This window comes from Carcharhinus amblyrhynchos, chromosome 14, assembly GCF_965287045.1.
Source record: "Carcharhinus amblyrhynchos chromosome 14, sCarAmb.v2.hapA, whole genome shotgun sequence".
Lineage (NCBI taxonomy): Eukaryota > Metazoa > Chordata > Chondrichthyes > Carcharhiniformes > Carcharhinidae > Carcharhinus > Carcharhinus amblyrhynchos.
The window spans coordinates 76,711,061-76,729,300 of record NC_137337.1 but is presented as its reverse complement, the minus strand read 5'-3'; the positions used below and the strand labels follow the sequence as shown (position 1 = coordinate 76,729,300).

Here is an 18,240-nt window from a genome sequence, read left to right as displayed (position 1 = left end):
CAGTGTCACGCAGTTTGATGTCCCCAGCAGGGTACCTGGGGTCAGATGTGCTGCCATAAATTCAGTGTGGGGCTTTGACATTGTGCTAAGTGTGGCCCAGGTCTGGGGGGTTTCCCTTTGATGCGAGTGAGGCTTAATAACTGGAAAAAGCATTTGCTTTTATTTGTTGGTACTGTCTGCGACAGTAATATCAGTTCATTTAGACTCGTTCGACACACGCACAAAAAAAAATGCAACTGGCGAAGAAGTCTGTTACAAATTAGCCCAGCTCTCATTCCACTTTATTAGCAGGTAATTGAAAAGAGTTGAGAAAGTGTAATTTATCAGATTATGTGCGTTTATCTTCCGTGTGGGTAAAGGAGGCTTTGGCAACTTTTTCAACATACCCAGGGGGGGAATCGAACTCCTTTCAGCCAAGTTAATAATAAAAAAAGGAATCGAGTAAATCGAGTATAATGCATATTAAATATGTTCAGATTCAAATGTTACAATTTTGAAAGAATTTCCGGCGGGTTACTCCATCCCCTTCTTACCTCTCTTTTGAGATGTTTTTGCTTTCCCGTTTCCAAGTGTTCTTAAAATCCGTGCTGAATTCAAACCACAACATGAATATGTAGTTTGGAGTAATCTCCTTCTCCCCAGGCTTTGACTTCACTCCAAAGAATCTTATTGTATCTTCAAAGCTAGGAGGGAAAAGGAGGGGGTGAGGGGGGAGGGGGTGAGGGGGGGGGGGCGGTGGAAAAACACAATTGTCAACACGTAAGCCTGCTAGTGGCCGTAGTTCCCCCGAGGGCTCGTTCCAAAGTCAGTAGCCAATACTCTATAATTACTCTGACTTCCCTGTGCTTCAACTTGCATGGCAGCAACACTTGTCAAGTATAATGTAACCTTCAAACACCTACGCTCTTCCCAGGAGGAGATATTTGGAATGGCTATATAACCATGCCCACATGCATAGCCAAGTCTGAGTATTAAAACAAGCGCTATCAGTAGCCTCATTTGAATGCTCCCAACTCTTACAAATTAAAAAAAGGACTCACTACAGTGAGAAATCAAGACCACATTAGCCTACAAAAGTGAGGGACTCCAGGCGCATAACATAAACAAGTACAGACACATAAAAATCTGAACTGCACACTTTCCCTTTCATTCATGCACTTCAAATAGTTGGTATCTGTTTAAACTCATGCTCCCTCTGACAACCAAGGTGCCACTCAGATGAAATGCAATGAAATCCAATATTGTGTTACTGATCTCAGCACACACATCGCCATCAGCGTCAGGCATGGATTTGATATAACGACACGAAATAATGCATCAAATTGTTTCCTTGTCGGAGTTTCACTGAGAGCCCCGGTAAATACAATTCCCGTACTCTGCAGGAAGGCGATTAATCCAATATGGGCAAAGCAGCCACTTTGCACATCTATGTTTTATTTATTTTCTTTCTCTTTCCCAGCTTCACCATTGTTGCTTCCTGCCACAGGTTTTTTGTCTTCAAGTAGCTTTCCCTTTCACCCATCAAATATTCACCCCCAAAAACTTTTCTCAAATTGGTTCCGTTCATGTAAGATGCATTTTGGATATACCAGCTGTTTGAAGGTTATGAGTAATTTTATGTTGGATTTACCTGGATTTTGTCTCTGAGAAGTATTTAAATCTGAAGCAAATACTTAGCACTACACTCAAACAAATACTAGAATGTTGCAGAACACTCGGAACACCTTTCTTTAATCATTAACGTTACTTGGAGATAGGATAAACATTTCAAACAGCTTAATTTTCACTAGCTCTGATGAGTCCTAGCCCTTCAAGCTCATGTTAGTCTTCAACTGAACAATGATTATTTTACTGTCCCTCAAGAGAATAGCACACCAAGCATTTACACATAGATCTACATCACTTTAATGGAAACCATCAGGATTGGTTTAGATAGCAGTAAAAATGCAAAAAGAATTATGAAAAAGAACCTTTAATTTGCAGTAAAAAGTGTTTCAAAGCGTTGCCCATAGTAAAAATGTCTATATACACACTAGGGAGCATTAATTAGATCATTAATTAGTCACTTGTGTAATCAACTTAAAATTCTTTAAATAACAATTGTGACCATGTTGTTTTAATGGTTTAAATAAAATTACATGAAAGAACACATTACTTTATCACCTATCACTTTCAACGTTGAAAAGTGCTTGTGATATTGGTGATGAATAGACTGATAATTTAAACCTTCAGGAAAGGAGCCAAATGCACCAAGCTTCCCATAATATCTGCAGACAGATTCACCCAAAAATCTCTGAGGATTACAAAACTACAGGCCAATTCATCACCGGCACAAAACAACTTCAATCAAGCTATCGAATTAAAGATCTCTCATCAACAATTGTATCCTTCCCCCACCCCACCCCCCCACCACCCCCCTGCCCTCAGGGTGGCATGGTAGCACAGTGGTTAGCAGTGCTGCCTCACAGCATCAGCCCAGGTTCGATTCCGGGTTTGGGTCACTGCCTGTGTGGAGTTTGCATATTCCCCCTGTGTCTCCCCGTTTCCTCCGGGTGCTCCGGTTTCCTTCCACAGTTCAAAGTGGGTTAGGTGGATTGGCCATGCTAAATTGCCCCTTAGTGTCAGGGGGACTAACTAGGGTAAATGCATGATGTTATGGGGATAGGTGGGATTGTGGTTGGTGCAGACTCGATGGGCTGAAGGGCTTCCTTCTGCACTGTACAGATTCTATGATTCTCAAATTGTGGCCTTTGAGAGGTTACACCTTGAAATTATTTCAAGTTTATTTATTAGTGTCACAAGTAGGCTTACATTAACAATGCAGTGAAGTTACTGTGAAAATCCCCGAGTTGCCACACTCCAGCACCTGTTCGGGTACACTGAGGGAAAATTTAGCATGGCCAATGCACCTAACCAGCATGCCTTTTGGTCTGTGGTAGGAAACTGGAGCACCCCGAGGAAACCCACGCAGACACGAGGAGAATGTGCAGACTGCACACAGACAGTGACTAAGCCGGGAATTGAATCCGGATTGCTGGCGCTGTGAGGTAACAGTGCTAACCGCTGTGCCACCGTGTGGCCCAAGTCTCACGTGGGTGAAACTTCTATTAATAATAAATTAATTATAGCAGTCCACAAGTGAAAAGAAAGTCAAAGAAATGCTGGCAATGAAGGGAGCATTGAAAAAAGTGAAAAGGACCCATCCTGTCTATACGTTAAAGCAAGTTTGAGGACTGATTACTAGGGTTCTGGAAGCAACAAACATATGTAGGTGGTGTACATTATGCTGATGATCTTTAATGTGTTACATATTATGGTGGAACACTATGCAGTGGACTATAACACTGTTTTCTCTGGTACCTTATCCAATGGGAAATGTAATCTGAAACAATTTTCTGGAAACGCGCCATCTCCACTGATTGCTAATTCAGTGGACAGCACAGTCTGCCCTTACAGTAGGAGTGTCCATACAATGTGTCATAATTGTGGCTTCCTGCTGTCACTCTTCACTAAACTGAATGAGATCCCGAGGGTTAGTGAACGGCGCACTGTGTCGGAAGCCACTTATGGAGCCACCCACCATCCCCCGCCCTCCAAAAACGGAGCTGTGATGTACTGCTTAAAAGAAACATCTTTCCTTTTATTTCCCTCTGCCTGATCAGTGACTTAGATGCCACTAAGTCTCTGACAGGAAATCAGGGCAGAGTTATCTCTCATCTTTCTACGGGTGCGGGCATGCCAAAACCAAATATCCAAATGACTCTGTGCAGGGATCTGGGGGCTCAGACCATGGGAAAGCCAAAATGGTGTGATGGGTGTCACATTCCTGTCTCATTTCCAGGTTTCCATCTTTTAGTAGATCTCTTAGTAAGAGAATAAGTCTGGCTGTTTGAAATTCCTGGACATTTCAGTAAGTAAACCCACTGCTTTGATGAAGAAGCCAATTGCAACCCAGATTGTTTGGTTGTCTACAATGATTCCCAAAAGTGTTGACTGTAATGTCTCAAATCTCCTGAATTTTATGATTTATCTATTTAGAGTGGCACAATTGTTAGCACTGCTGCCTCACAGTTCTAGGGACCCGGGTTCGATTCCAGCCTCGAGTGACTGTCTGTGTGGAGCTTGCATGTTCTCCCTGTGTCTGTGGGGGCTTCCTCTGGGTTTCCTCCCCACACTCCCAAGATGCATAGCAGCTTTGACAAAGACTTATCCCCAGATTCAAAACATCAGCTCTTTTCTCTCCTTACAGATGCTGCCAGACCTGCTGAGATTTTCCAGCGTTTTCTCTTTTGGCTTCAGATTTCAGCATCCACAGTAATTTGCTTTTATTTATGTAGGTTATGTGGATTGGCCATGCTAAGTTGTCCCTTAGTGTCCTAAGATACAACGGTTAGATGGATCAGTCATGGGAAATGTGTTTGCAGGGATAGAGTGGGGAGAGAGCCTGTGTAAGATACTCAGAGAGTCAGTACAGGCTCGATGGGCTGAATGACCTCTTCTGCATTATAGGGATTCTATTACTTAGGAGCTATTCATTCCATCAAGTGTGTAAGCCTATTTTTCTAAAGTCTGGAAGGTTACAACAACCCTATTAGAAATATCACATTAATGCATTAAAGTGCCTCAAACTGTCGGTGGTTTGGAAGAAGACACAAAACAAATGTCTGAAGGAAGATTTCAAAGTTTTCCAGAGGTTGAAATATGCTCCTCAGATTGAATAGCTAGGCAAGAAAGTGTATGGGAAATATACAGGTATCCCAGAATAAAAAGCATGTAGCCACCAGAATGCGGGATGTGCAAAAATTTGAATAATATAAAGAATACTTCTGCTTTTTAAATTTGTTCATGGGATGTAGGTGTTGCCGGCTAGGCCACCATTCATTGCCAATCCCGGAGTGCAATTAAGAGTCAACCACGAAGCAGTGGGTCCGGAGTCACATAGAATCCACAGAATCCCTACAGTGCAGAAGGAGGCCCATCGAGTCTGAACCAACAAAAAATCCCACCCAAGCCCTATCCCCATAGCTCCACGTATTCATCCCACTAATCCCTCTAACCTATGCATCCCAGGACATTAAGGGGTAATTTAGTATGGCCAATCAATCTAACCTGCACATTTTTGGACTGTGGGAGGAAACTGGAGCACCCAGAAGAAATCCACACAGACACGCGGAGAATATGCAGACTCCGCACAGACAATGACCCAAGCCGGGTATCAAACCCAGGTCCTTGGAACTGCAAGGCAGCAGTGCTAACCATTGTGCTACCGTGCCACTCCTGTAGGATGGCAGATTTCCTTCCCTGAAGGACACTGGTGAACCAGATGAGTTTTTATGACAATCGACAATGGTCATCGTTAGACTTTTAATTCCAGAGTTTCTAGTTGAATATTCTTGAATTTCTTGAATATTGAATTCAAATTTTACCATCTGCTATAGTGGGATTTGAATCCGGGTCCCGAGCATCATGCCGGATATCTGGATTACTAGTCCAGTGACACTACCAATATACCACCAGGCATGTGCTTGAATTTATCTGGCTAAAGCAGTGTAATATGCCGAGAGAATCACCTCCTCGATGTTTGACAGCATCCGTGGAGAAAGAATAGAGCCTACATTTCGAGTCTAGATGATACTTCATCAGAGCTGGTGCTCTTCCCGGCCCATTCACCATAATCTTCAAACCCTTATTAATTATAATTCTGCCCACCTCTTCCTTAAAGTTACTCAACGCCCCGGCATCCACTGCACTCTGGGGTAGTGAATTCCACGGACTCACAACTGACAGAAGGAATTTCTCCTCATCCCCGTTTTGAATCTGTTATCCCTTATCCTAAAACTATGACCTCTTGTTCTAGCTTGTAATTGTACAAGGCTTTGATGAGGTCACACTTGGAGTCCACTTTTGGTGTCAGTACCCAAGGAAGGATATACTCACCTTAGAGTGGGTACAACAAAGGTTCATTTGACTGATTCCAGGAATGGAAGGGTTAGCCTATTAGCAGAGATTGAACAGAATGGGTCTACGCTCTCTGACATCAATCTGAATGAAACATCTAAGATTCTGAGAGGATAGGGTAGATGGTGAGAAGCTAATTCCTCAGTTAGAATCAGAGAAAGTAGTCTCAGAACATGGGTTAGAATGGGTACTTGGGATTGAGATGAGAAGTAACCTCTTCAATCAGCTCAGAGTAAAGCTTTCGCTCCACCTTGGAGCTTTGGACGGTCAGATACAAAGAACAAAGGACAAAGAAAATTACAGCACAGGAACAGGCCCTTCGGTCCTCCAAGCCTGTACCGACCATGCTGCCCGACTTAACTAAAACTCTCTACCCTTCCGGGGACCATATCTCTCTATTCCCATCCTATTCATGTACTTGTCAGGACGCCCCTTAAAAGTCACTACTGTATCCACTTCCACTACCTCCCCCAGCAATGAGTTCCGGGCACCCACTACTTCCTGTGTAAAAAATCTGCCTCCTACAACTCCTGTAAACCTTGCCCCTCGCACCTTAAACCTGTGCCCCCAAGTAATTGACTCTTCCATCCTGGGAAAAAGCTCTTGACTATCACCCTGTCTCCGCGCCTCTCATAATCTTGTGGATTTCTTTTAGGTCTCCCCTTAACCGCCATCGCTCCTGTGAGAACAAACCAAGTTTCTCCAACCTCTCCTCATAGCTAATGCCCTCCGTACCAGGCAACATCCTGGTAAATCTTTTCTGTACCCTCTCCAAAGCGTCCACATCCTTCTGGTAGTGTGGCGACCAGAATTGAACACTATATTCTAAGTGCGGCCTAACTAAGGTTCTATAAATGTGAAACACGACTTGCCAATTTTTAAACTCGATATCCTGGTTGAGTGTATGTTGACTATATTCAAGGTAGCAAAGATTTTTAGTTGCTAAGGGAAACAAGTGATGTGGGGATTGGGTAGAAAGTTGAGTTGAATTGAGGGCAAGGATCAGGCTTTGTTGAATGGAGGGGTACACTCCGGGGCCTATGTGGCCCACTCCTGCTCCAGTTTCTTATGTAGGAAATACAGCAAGCAGTTTGTGCAAATCCTCATCATTCGCAGTGATAATAACCAAATCATCTACCTTAATGATGCTGGCTGAGGAATAAGCATTGACCAGCACAGCAGGAGAACTCCTTCACTTTTCTTTGATTTTGACTTTCTACATCCAGCTGAGGTAAGAGACGCTAGTCTCTCAGCTCGTTCGGACGACAGAGGGCCGGATTCTCTGTTCACTGCAGCGGGAGTGGAGAATCCCAGTTGCAGGCAAGGCTGGAGAATCTGGTCCAGCATCTGCAACTCTGGCCAGGATTCTCCAGTCATTCACACCCTTCCGTCAGTGAGAAACGAGAACTTGGCGCTCACTGTAGCAGGACTGGAAGATCTCAAAGATGTCCAAAGTCCAAAGATATGCGATGTGGGTTAGGTGGATTGGCCATGCTAAATTGCCCCTTGGTGTCAGGGGGTCTAGCTGGGGTAGATGCAGGGGGTTGTGGGGTTGGGGCCTGGGTGGGATTGTGGTCGGTGCAGACTCGATGGGCTGAATGGCCTCCTTTTGCACTGTATGATCCTATGATTCTATGAATATTATGGGTGTGATGTCAGCACATAAAAGCAAATAACAAGTGGAACAAGATATGAAGAAATGAGCCTTTAAAGAGAAGTTATGAATGTCACCACTAGCGTGAGCTGGAGGAAAAAGGTTATGTATGATCACAATGGAACCAGATTGGATCATAATGCCTGTGCATCCACTGCACCAACCACTATCACTGTAGTAACAAGAACAATTTATATTTATATAATGTTAATAAGACCATAAAATATAGGAGCAGAATTAGGCCATTCGGCCCATCGAGTCTGCTCCACCATTCAGTAATGGCTGATATGATTCTCAACCTCATTCTCCCCATAACCCTTGATATCCTTACTGATCAAGAACCCATCCATCTCTGTCTTAAAGACACTCGATGACCTGGCCTCAACAACCTTCTGAGGCAATGAATTCCACGGATTCACCAGCCTCTGGGTGAAGAAATTCCTCCTCATCTCAGTTTTAAAGGAGTGTCCCTTCACACTGAGGGTGTGCTCTCGAGTTCTAGTCTGTCCCACTAGTGGAAACATCCTCCCCATGTCTGTTCTATTTAGGTCTCTTGGCTTCAATTAGATCCCTCCTTCGTCCTTCTAAACTCTATCGAGTATAGACTCAGACTCCTCGACTGTTTCAATTCTGGGATCATTCTTGTGAAGCTTTTCTGGGCTCCCTCCAAGGCCAGCACATCCTCCCTTAGGTAAGGGGCCCAAAACTGCTCACAATAGTTTGAAATTCTGCTGCAATAGAAGACATGCTTTATGTTAGAACTATATTACACTGAACACAGTTGCCCCCAGTTGTGGAAGGATTGGGGGATCAGTATAAGAGGATATAAACACCCGCTGCAGTGAATGGACATTCGGATGAGAACCAAATTCTCCATTCTCACTGGCAGTGGCTACAGGATGAACAAGACCAGGGAATCCCGGCCCAGGTGTCTGGGAGGAACTGGGAGAGTCTGTAACTTTGCTTTGCTGTCTTAGCAATAAGCATGTTTCAAGGAATCAGCTGGCTTCAGTCCCCCATGCCAACCCCAACTCCACCCCTGCCGCCCCCCTAGCCGCTCCCCCCCACCCCCCCAGCTGCGGGTTCCCCGATGGTAAGCCCATGAAATGTCTATTTACATCGGTGAAGCTGGAAGATCCCGCTGGCGTAAAGGGCTGGAGAACTCCGGCCATTCATCCTCAACATAAAACTATTGGAATTAACATCTTAACATTAGGCATATGGGTGTCACATATGGGCGTAATAAAAGAAAGGATCTGAGGCTAAGAAAGAATGTGATGGTGTGACCTAGGTTTGGTCAAAATAGTGCATTTAGAATCATAGAATCCCATAGCGGAGGAGGCCATTTGGCCCATCAAGTTTGCACCGACCAGAATCCCACTCAGCCCCTATTCCCACAACCCCATATATTTACCCTGCTCAACTCCCTGACACCAAGGGGCAATTTAAACTGGCCAATCCACCTAACGCGCTCATCTTTGGAGGAAACTGGAACACCCGGAGGAAATCCACGCAAACACAGGGAGAACGTACAGACTCTACGCCCAAGCCCGGAATCGAACCTGGGTCCCTGGCACCTTTAAGGAAGGATTTTAAGTTTAGGTGGGATCTTTTTCTATCTGTCATTTTTGTATTTTATAAGAAAGATATTCAAGGAGGAAGAAGAGATGGATGGGAAGAAGAGATAAGGGATGGAATGCCAGCTTAGGTCAGGAATCACAGGATGAGGAGGGTTGGGAGTGGGATGGGATAGGATCCAGGCAGTTGAGTGTGGTTGGATCAGCTGAAGTGTACAGACGGTGCAGCAAGCAAGATGCTAAGAGATGAGTGAAATTGTTTAGTCTGGAGATAAAGCCTGAATAATGGGTTTGGAACAAGATTATTTGTCATCGAGGGAAAGGCAAAGGATGTTACCCTGGTGGAAGTACAGCAGATTTCCAACACATTTTAGTAGCTGAAGGACACAGCTGAAAAACAAACTCATTTTACAAGGAACATGTCTCTTTGCTGGGTAGCCCTGTATATCAAGTGGTTGAGTGCTTAGATTCCAAACAGATATTGAAATCTAAATTGTGTAGCTGCTTGTCACTTCATCTTGACTAAATTTTATTTTTGGATACTGTACTGTAAAAATTGGCAAAAGTTCCAAAGGGCAACTAAGCACAATCCAATCCTATGAATAGAGCTATGATTCATCTTCCTCTTTAGCTCCGCATTTGGGCAAAAATAATGGCCCACATTTTGCTGTCAGGATAATGGCACTTGCTGCACTTCATGCATAACTTGGCCATCGTCCTGTACCAAGGCAGAGGAATGCCCTGAGTTGGGAATCATGAGTTCTTGAACTATTTGCATCATTTCAGTGATACCCCTGTTAAAACAGCTGCATATCCTCAAGCGCCATTGAGCGCTTAATGACATCTGTACACAGATCGTCCATTTAACCAGCTGTGGAGAGCGTAAGTGCCTCCTTGATGCCGAGATTGATGGGCCCATAATGTCAATCAGTCTCTCAAACTTAGACTATCATTGGCATGAATCTCATTCCTACGCACCAACAACACCCACCCCCCCGCCCAGCTTATTGTCTCGTGCAGAGGCGTCCGCCATCGGCAGGTGGTGGGATCTTCCAGTCCCGCCAACACCAATGGGGTTTTGCGTTCCTGCACCCTCCGCCACCGGGGAATGTGTCATGGGATTCCAGACATTCCGGACAAATGTGAGGTAATGCATTTTGAAAGGTCTAATACAGATAGGAAATGTCCAGGAAATGGCAAAACCTTTAAGAACATTGATAGGTAGAGGGATCTGGGTGTACAGGTACACAGGTAACCGAAAATGGCAACGCAGGTGGAGAAGGTAGTCAAGAAGGCATACAGCATGCTTGTCTTTGTCAAACGGAGCATTAAGTTTAAAAATTGGCAAGTCATGTTGCAGCTTTATAGAACCTTAGTTAGGCCGCACTTCTAATTTAATATTCAATTCTGAACATTAAAAGATGTGGAGGCTTTAGAGTGGGTACAGAAAATATTTACCAGGATGTTGCCTGGAATGGAGGGCATTAGCTACAAGGAGAGGTTGGAGAAACTTGGTTTGTTCTCACTGGAGCGATGGAGGTTGAGGGGGTGACCTGATGGAAGTCTACAAGATTATGAGGGGCATTGACAGAATAGATAGTCAGAAGCTTTTTCCCAGGGTTGAAGAGTCAATTACTAGGGGGCACAGGTTTAAAGTGCGAGGGGTAAGGTTTAAAGGAGATGTACAAGGCAAGTTTTTTTACACAGAGGGTGCTGGATGCCTGGAACACACTGCCGGGGCAGGTAGTGGAAGTGGAGGGCTGAAAGGCCTGTTCCTGTGCTGTAATTTTCTTTGTTTTTTGTTCTTTGTTTGGATGCGGGAGTAGCGGGACTCACCATCGACAGGACCAGAAGATCTAGCTGATGGGTATGGCTGGAAAATGTCGCCTAATTCTTGTCATTGCTAAAAGAGCAGGCGGGGGGATAAAGGATGAGTTTTCAGACCCAACATTACGGATTTAGAAATTGAAAATATGCACCAGTCCATTTCTAGCTGCTGCAGGTAGTGGGCTGGGCTTAATTTGCCAGCCAATCTGCAGAGGGAGCTATTGCGCATGCGCAGACCTCTGTCTACTCATGCACAATAGCAACTATAGAGGGAACTAATGAATATGTGAGACTTCTGATTTTGCACATGTGCAATTGCAACAGCAGGGGTCTGATAGACAGAGAGCTGTCAGGCCCCTGCTGTTGCAGGTAGCCTGAACACAGTCAACTCCCCCCACTGCAATTGCATGGCCAATTGTGAGCCTCCTCCTGCAAGTTACAGACATGTAGTCCCTGTGGGCCCCACGCTGCACAGAACAAGTGCACTCCCCCCTCCCCCAATCTGATCACAATAACTGGCAGCTGGCTCCCTCCCCTCCATGATCTGGCCATCCTCTGAAGCCCTGACCCAGCAGGCCCCATTCTTATAAGCCCCACCCCATTAGGCACCACATCTACCCACTTCAGACCCCAACCCTTTAGGCCTCCCCATATGCTCCTCCTCCATAGGCTACACCCTTTGGCACTACCCAGTGGGCCCGGGCTGGCAGTGCCAAGGTGCCATGATGGCATTTGCGCTGGGAACAGGAGTTTTCCTGGCTGGAGAGAACCTCTCCCGGTGAGGCCATAAGGCAAGCGAGCCCGGGTGAGTGAGTGCCAGGCTCACTAAACACATGCAAATCAACATTACCATAAATTACCATAATTTATTCAGCCTCTTGCCTTTTTCCGGCGAGATGCTGACCTTACCGGAATTCCGGCTCTCGTAAACTCACGAGAGCTTTTGAAATCAGGCTGAATCCTGATTTCTCGCCTCTCGGGTGATTTTACCAGCCCATTCCTCCCGTTGACGAGCAGGGCTGGTTGGTAAAATCCCAGCCAAAGTTTCTATCCCATGAGATGGAATCACAGAATCTCTACAGTGCAGAAGGAGGCCATTCGGCCCATCGATTCTGCACTGACTCTGACAGAGCATCTTGCCCAGTTTCATTGAAACTGATATCGAACATAACCAGGTTTAACCAAAGCAGAATCTATTAAGATAATGCTATCTGACTGTTTGCTGCCTTTCAGATGGGATGGGGACCAGTTGCTATGTTTAATAACATCATAAATTCCTCTGGAGCAGTTCCTTCATAAAACCATCACTGCATTATCTCCACGTTAGATTAAGCACCTTTTCAATGCTTTAACCAGCTTACTTCTTCTGTACACATATTTGTTCTTGTTCGTGTCTCTGTTGTGGCAAATATCAGATGCAAATTTCTTGCCTTTTTCTTTCTGGCTTGTTGAATTTCCTTGCATTTTTGTCTCCCGGGTTACAGGGAAATGTTGCGAACTGTTTTTTTTTAATAGAACGCTTCACAGTTTGGAACGTACTCTTGATACTTTAACGGCAGGTAAAGCTTGAGTCTTTCTTGGAAAAGAACAACTCAAAAAAAAAGAGATCTTTGATCTTTTGGGAGCAGAGCAATGAAATAAACTTTAGCTTTGCTGTTTCAAGATGTGACCCAGCATTTCTCCTGTATGACATGAAAGCTACAAGAATGCCTTTAAACTAATAATGCTCAAATTCTCACAATGGAAATTTATGTTCTCAATAACCCCAGGTTCATTCTGTTATATAACTGAAGCCCACCTGCATGTCATATAGAGGTGAACATCATAAATGTGGAAAACGTAATGACCCATAAAATTTTGATATATTTAGAAGCTACTGAAAAATAACAAATTGCAGTTGCACATTAGCATAAAAAAGGATCATTTCGATCTGGATACTCATTCCATGTATCCAACTGGATCAAAGAATGCTGCATCAAGCTTGAGCTTGTGTAAAATACAAATTGGTCATGAACAAGCCAGTGGCGGCATGGTGATATACCACACACTTTGATATCAAATGCATTGTTAATGGCACTCTTATTAATAGAAAAGCTCTATAAATCACCCTCGCTATAACACCTTCTCCAGCACTACGGAGATTGTATTTCACTCACAGCTTTGTAAAACAGGATTGTCCTGCAATAAAATAGAATTCCACTGATATCACACAGACACATTGGGACTTGCTAACTGCATAACGCCATGAGCAAGGTATAAGGCGGCCATTCTTTATTCCTGTAAGAATTAACTCGTCTAACTGCTAAAAATAACTTTAAGTACACGTCTCTGGACGGTTATTTCCAATGTAAAGATGGTGGGCGGAGTTTTCCTGTCCCGCCCATCCCAGGAAACGTGGGACAAAAAATTTGGCGGACCGTGCAGAGGGCCGCTGATCTCCGGTGGGAATTTCTTGGGGCGAGCGCAGCCCGGTGAGTGAGCGAGTGATGGAAGGCAAATTGGAGGGTGTGCCGGAATAAATTCGATTGAAACGTTATAAATCATCACTGCCGGAGGCCACAGGACAGCTACTTACCTGCCAGGCAAAAGTGCACAATGTGGAATTTGTACATTGCACTGGAGGGGAACCTGCAGTTGATAATGAGTGGACCAAACTCTACAGCGGTGTGTGTGGGGGGGGGGGGGGGTTCTCCCAGCCCGCTGTGCTGCTCTAGCTTCCTGCTGGACATCAGGGTTTTCGCCTGTCTCTGGACACCTGATTTCCAACATTGCCAGCTCCAAGCCAGAAATCGGCGCGGAGCTGTACAAATTATGCTGATGGTTACTAGCATTTCATTAGTGGGCCTGGGACTGAAGTTTTTGTGCCCACTAGTGTCTCCCCACCAGCTACCCCACTCCCCCCACTCCCGGTCAGGGTTTACACTAGCTCCCCCACTAGCCAGCAGCCTGACCCTGCAGGAGTGAAATGGGGGTCACTGAGGGCCCCAGGAGGTAAGGAGGGGTGTCCCCCTGGGCATTGCCAGCTTGGCAGTGCCAGCCTGGCCCCCACCAGCACTGCCCAACGGGCAAAGTGGCAATGCGCTCTTGGGGTACCTTGACACTGCCCGCCAGGTATAGGGCAGTGTCAATGGGATGGGGGCCAGAGGGAACGGGACCTACTTTGGGGGGGGGGGCCTCTTGGGAGGAGATCAGTTGGGGGAGCCTGGTAACAGAGTGAAGGTGAACAGTGATTGGGGTGGACACTGGAGTTGGGGTGGGAGGGGGCTCTGTCAGCCGGGGGCTTCAGGGGTTGGGGGGGGGGGGCGCGGTGAGGGGGTTGGGGACTGCGGGTGAAGATCGGGGCTCTGGAAACGGGGATGGGGGTCAGGACTGTGGGGTGGGGGGCGGTGAATCAGGAGATTGGACTACCAGGGGAAAATTGAAAATTGATGCTGGCTGGTGGGGGTGGGGTGGGTTTTGGCTGGCCCGGTTATATCAGGGAGGCCAGTGATTGGGTGGGAGAGTCGCACAGCCAGCGATGCGAGGTCACAGGGCTGGCCAGCAATCAGCAGGAGGCCAGCAGTGTGGGGCCACTGCACATGCACCAATCTCAGTGCTGACAGATCCGCACACGCACAGTGGCTCACTCAGCTCTATGCTGCCGGCCTCTCCAGCAGAAATAGGCCCCCACCCCACTGATTTTTAATGAGATTCACACCAGCACACTCTGTAGTGCATAGAATGTGCACTCATTTTGAAAATTCCCTTGGAAAAAAAAGCGAGATTTACTCCAAGCTTTACACAAATTTGAATTTTTTTGGGAGAATCCCCGGTCTTACACGTTTGCCTCGCCTCTTGAATCTTCAGGTCTTCTCTGCATCCATTTTTCTTCAAGTCGATCCCCCACAGTCTGTCTCTCTTTGATTTAAAAAGTTACTGTCAATCGTTCTGCTCCTTTCTCTCAAATTTGTTGAGTAGAATTTATACTGATCTCCATCCTTGTCTTTCTCTGGGGATTTGCTTTTGTTTGGGACCTTTGCTTGCTTTTGGGATAACTCCTTGTCCGTCTCCCTGTGTCCTGCTCCCAGGGACACAGTATTTACAATTGTGTTCCTCTTTAGCTGACCTGCACATTTGCCCTGTTTTATTTCTCTCCTGTGCAGTCACACAGGGCTGGTTCCCAGGCCTGGGAAGACACTGATTGCGTATGTGTGGCACTTTCCCGGCCAATGCGTGCGCAGAAGTCTCAACGCTTGATGGGAAGTATTGTTCCAAAACTACGCCTTTACTTTAAGTTCATGCAAATTTTTTTTTGTTTCACCACAATACCAAACCTTGCCAAGGAGAATGCCGCACCTCTGCCGATCAAAATCCACTTACCAACTGTAATGTCTTCACTCAGGCCATCGAGGTTGGCCTATTGGAATTCCCTGATTAAGGAGTCAATTGATGGGCCAATCGGAGAGTCCTTTCCTTGTATTTAACCGGGAGTGTCAGTTCCTCTGGCACTCCCGAAGGTAAACTGCTACCTGCTAGCACTCTGTGTACTGCTGTTGGAATTGTATATGAAGGGATTTTGGTGAAGGGGCTTCTGCCTCCAAAGACTTATTACACCAACCAAACAGCACTCTCTTCTCAGGCAGCACAAATTGTTGCTCCCTTTGAGATGTGGCATTCTTGCCAATCTGTCCTGATGAGTGCAAGACAAAAAGCTTTGACAGCATGTCTCTTTTTGTCAGCAACACTCACATTCTGTACTAGCAAGCAACTAAAAGGAAAAAAAAGCTTGCACTCATGCAGTAGTGAAAAATTGATTAAAGTGTCCTGCACGTTATCTTTCAGCTAAAGCTGCTTTGGAGAGGGGGATGCAAGCATAGACAACCTGGCTGATAATTAACGTGATACCTTTTCTGTGATTCTTCGAGATGTTCCTCTTCCACCTTATGATCGTTTTTTGCTGGAAATAAAAGAAATGCAATGTTATTGTGCTAATCAAAGAATCAAACACCCTCTCACCATTGTCACTATGCAGTAACAAAGCAACTTCATTGAAACGTTATTCTTGATTTAGTATAGCGGGATATTTTGTGTTTTTATTTTCCTTAATAAAGAGACGTATTTCTGATCAGTTTGCATGTCCAAAGATAAGAAGCAAACCGCAAGAAAATCCCCATACATAACAATGCTCTAATACCTTGAATCAGCACCAAATTATAGGACTCTTACAGTGCACAAGAAGATAGATAGAGTTATTTTTGTCCAAAATAATTTTTCAATGTGGTTCTGTGAAAGGGTAAAATTTTGTGGATGTAATCTGTTAGTGTGTTCATATTCGGACATCTTTGCTTGAGAATGAGGCCACTGAGTACTAAATGCACTGGGGGGAAGCACTGTTCCTCCATCATGATTGGAAAGCCACAAAGGTAGACGGGCAGCAAGGGCTATCTTTTTGTTACTTATTCGTTCATGGAATGTGCGCATCACTGACTGGGCCAGCATTTATTGCCCATCCCTGAGTTAAGGGTCAACCACATTGCTGTGGACCTGGAGTTACATGTAGGCCAGATCGGATAAGAATGGCAGATTTCTGTTCTTAAGAGACATTAGTGAACCAGGTGGGTTTCCTTACGACAATGGTTTCATGGTCATCGTTGGACATTCCAGAATTCAAATTTCACCATCTGCTGTGGTGGGATTTGAACCCAGTTCCCTAGAGTGTTACCCTGGGTCTCTGAGTAACAAATCCAGAAACAGTACCATGACGCCATCAGCTCCCCCTCCATTAACAGCAACACTTTGCCAAGGCCAGAAGTCATTGCCAGGCCAGCAAGGTTCTTTCCTCAGTTTCATTGGGTGAATAACAAGTTCAGTCCCAGCCTCTGTGCCACTAAACTGTGACCAGTCCATGTAGCAGTGCTGTCCTGATGCTTGCAATGTTAAATATCCTTATCCATGATTTTATAACTTCAGCCAATGTAAAACAGCAGGGAGGTTGAAGATACCTTAAATTGCCAAGGAAAAGAAAAGTACTCAAGAAAAGCCGAGAAGGTTCATAGCAATTGAAGAATATGTATACCAGCGATGACTTCTGGCATGATACAGAGCTGCTGTTGATGGGGGGGGGGTGATGGTTTAATGGTATTGTTGCTGGATTTGTTACCCAGAGACTCAGGATAATGTTCGAGGGAGCTGGGTTCAAATCCCACCATAGCAGATAGTGAAATTTGAATTCAATAAAAATCTGGAGTGTTCTAATGATAACCACTGATACTCAACTATTTGACTGAAAGGATCAAATTAACCTGTTAACTGAGTATTCCCATTAAAAAGTGAAAATCTATTACAAATCTCATTTAGATGGTGACATTCATTGAATTTAATCCAATTAATTATGGTAGAATTTCTACTATTTTTCATTGCCAATATAAAGAAGATTTGTTACTTCCAGAACCATTAGAAATCTTATTATTTATATATTTATTAATGAAATTAATAAGCATTTTGTGTTTTGTTTAAAACTCAGGATTTTCAGTGTGAAAATTAAAGGAAGCATGAATTACCAATGTTATTCTTTCAGTGTTTAAAACACTCACCAAATTTCTCTCTGTACTATTTAATACATGGCTTTTACTTACTCTTAATTTAACAGAAAAGAACTTGAGAGTACTCTTGATAGTAATTTCCGCCCTACACTTTATTGTCAGAGAGTATTTTCAGTTATATATTTTTACTTTAAGCAAATCAATAGCTGGTGGCCCTCATTTTTTGGTACTACTACCTGACAGGGCCAGGGATCTGGGTTCGATTCCCAGCTTGGGTCGCTGTCTGTGTGGAGTTTGCACATTTGCCCTGTGTCTGCATGGGTTTCCTCTGGATGCTGTGGTTTCCTCCCACAGTCCGAAAGACGTGCTGGTTAGGGTGCATTGGCCATGCTAAATTCGCCCACAGTGTATCTGAACAGGCGCCAGAGTGTGGCGACTAGGGGATTTTCACAGTAACTTCATCGCGGTGTTAATGTAAGCCTACTTGTGTCACTAATAAATAAACTTTAAACTTTCTTAAAAATTTTTAAACTTTAAACCTTAGAAAATGCTGGAAAATCTCAGCAGGTCTGACAGCACCATGGAGAGAGAATACAGCCAACATTTTGAGTCTGGATGACCCTTTGTCAGAGATTTTCCAGCATTTCCCTTTTTGTTTCAAATTCCAGCATCTGCAGTGACTTGCTTTTACCTTTCTGTAACA

General features: G+C 44.7%; 1 protein-coding gene across 3 annotated transcripts in view; it reads right to left on the bottom strand.

The window, feature by feature from the left end:
* The window catches only part of LOC145352796 (formin-like), a 250,617-nt gene that overhangs the window by 49,710 nt on the left and 182,667 nt on the right, over positions 1 to 18,240 (bottom strand). For all 3 annotated transcript variants that reach the window (XM_080203148.1, XM_080203149.1, XM_080203150.1), the window contains 2 exons: positions 15,901 to 15,952; positions 534 to 683 (listed from right to left, as the gene is read on the bottom strand). In XM_080203148.1, the coding sequence (XP_080059274.1) occupies positions 534 to 683; positions 15,901 to 15,952 (202 nt within the window). The remainder of the gene's footprint in view (positions 1 to 533; positions 684 to 15,900; positions 15,953 to 18,240) is intronic.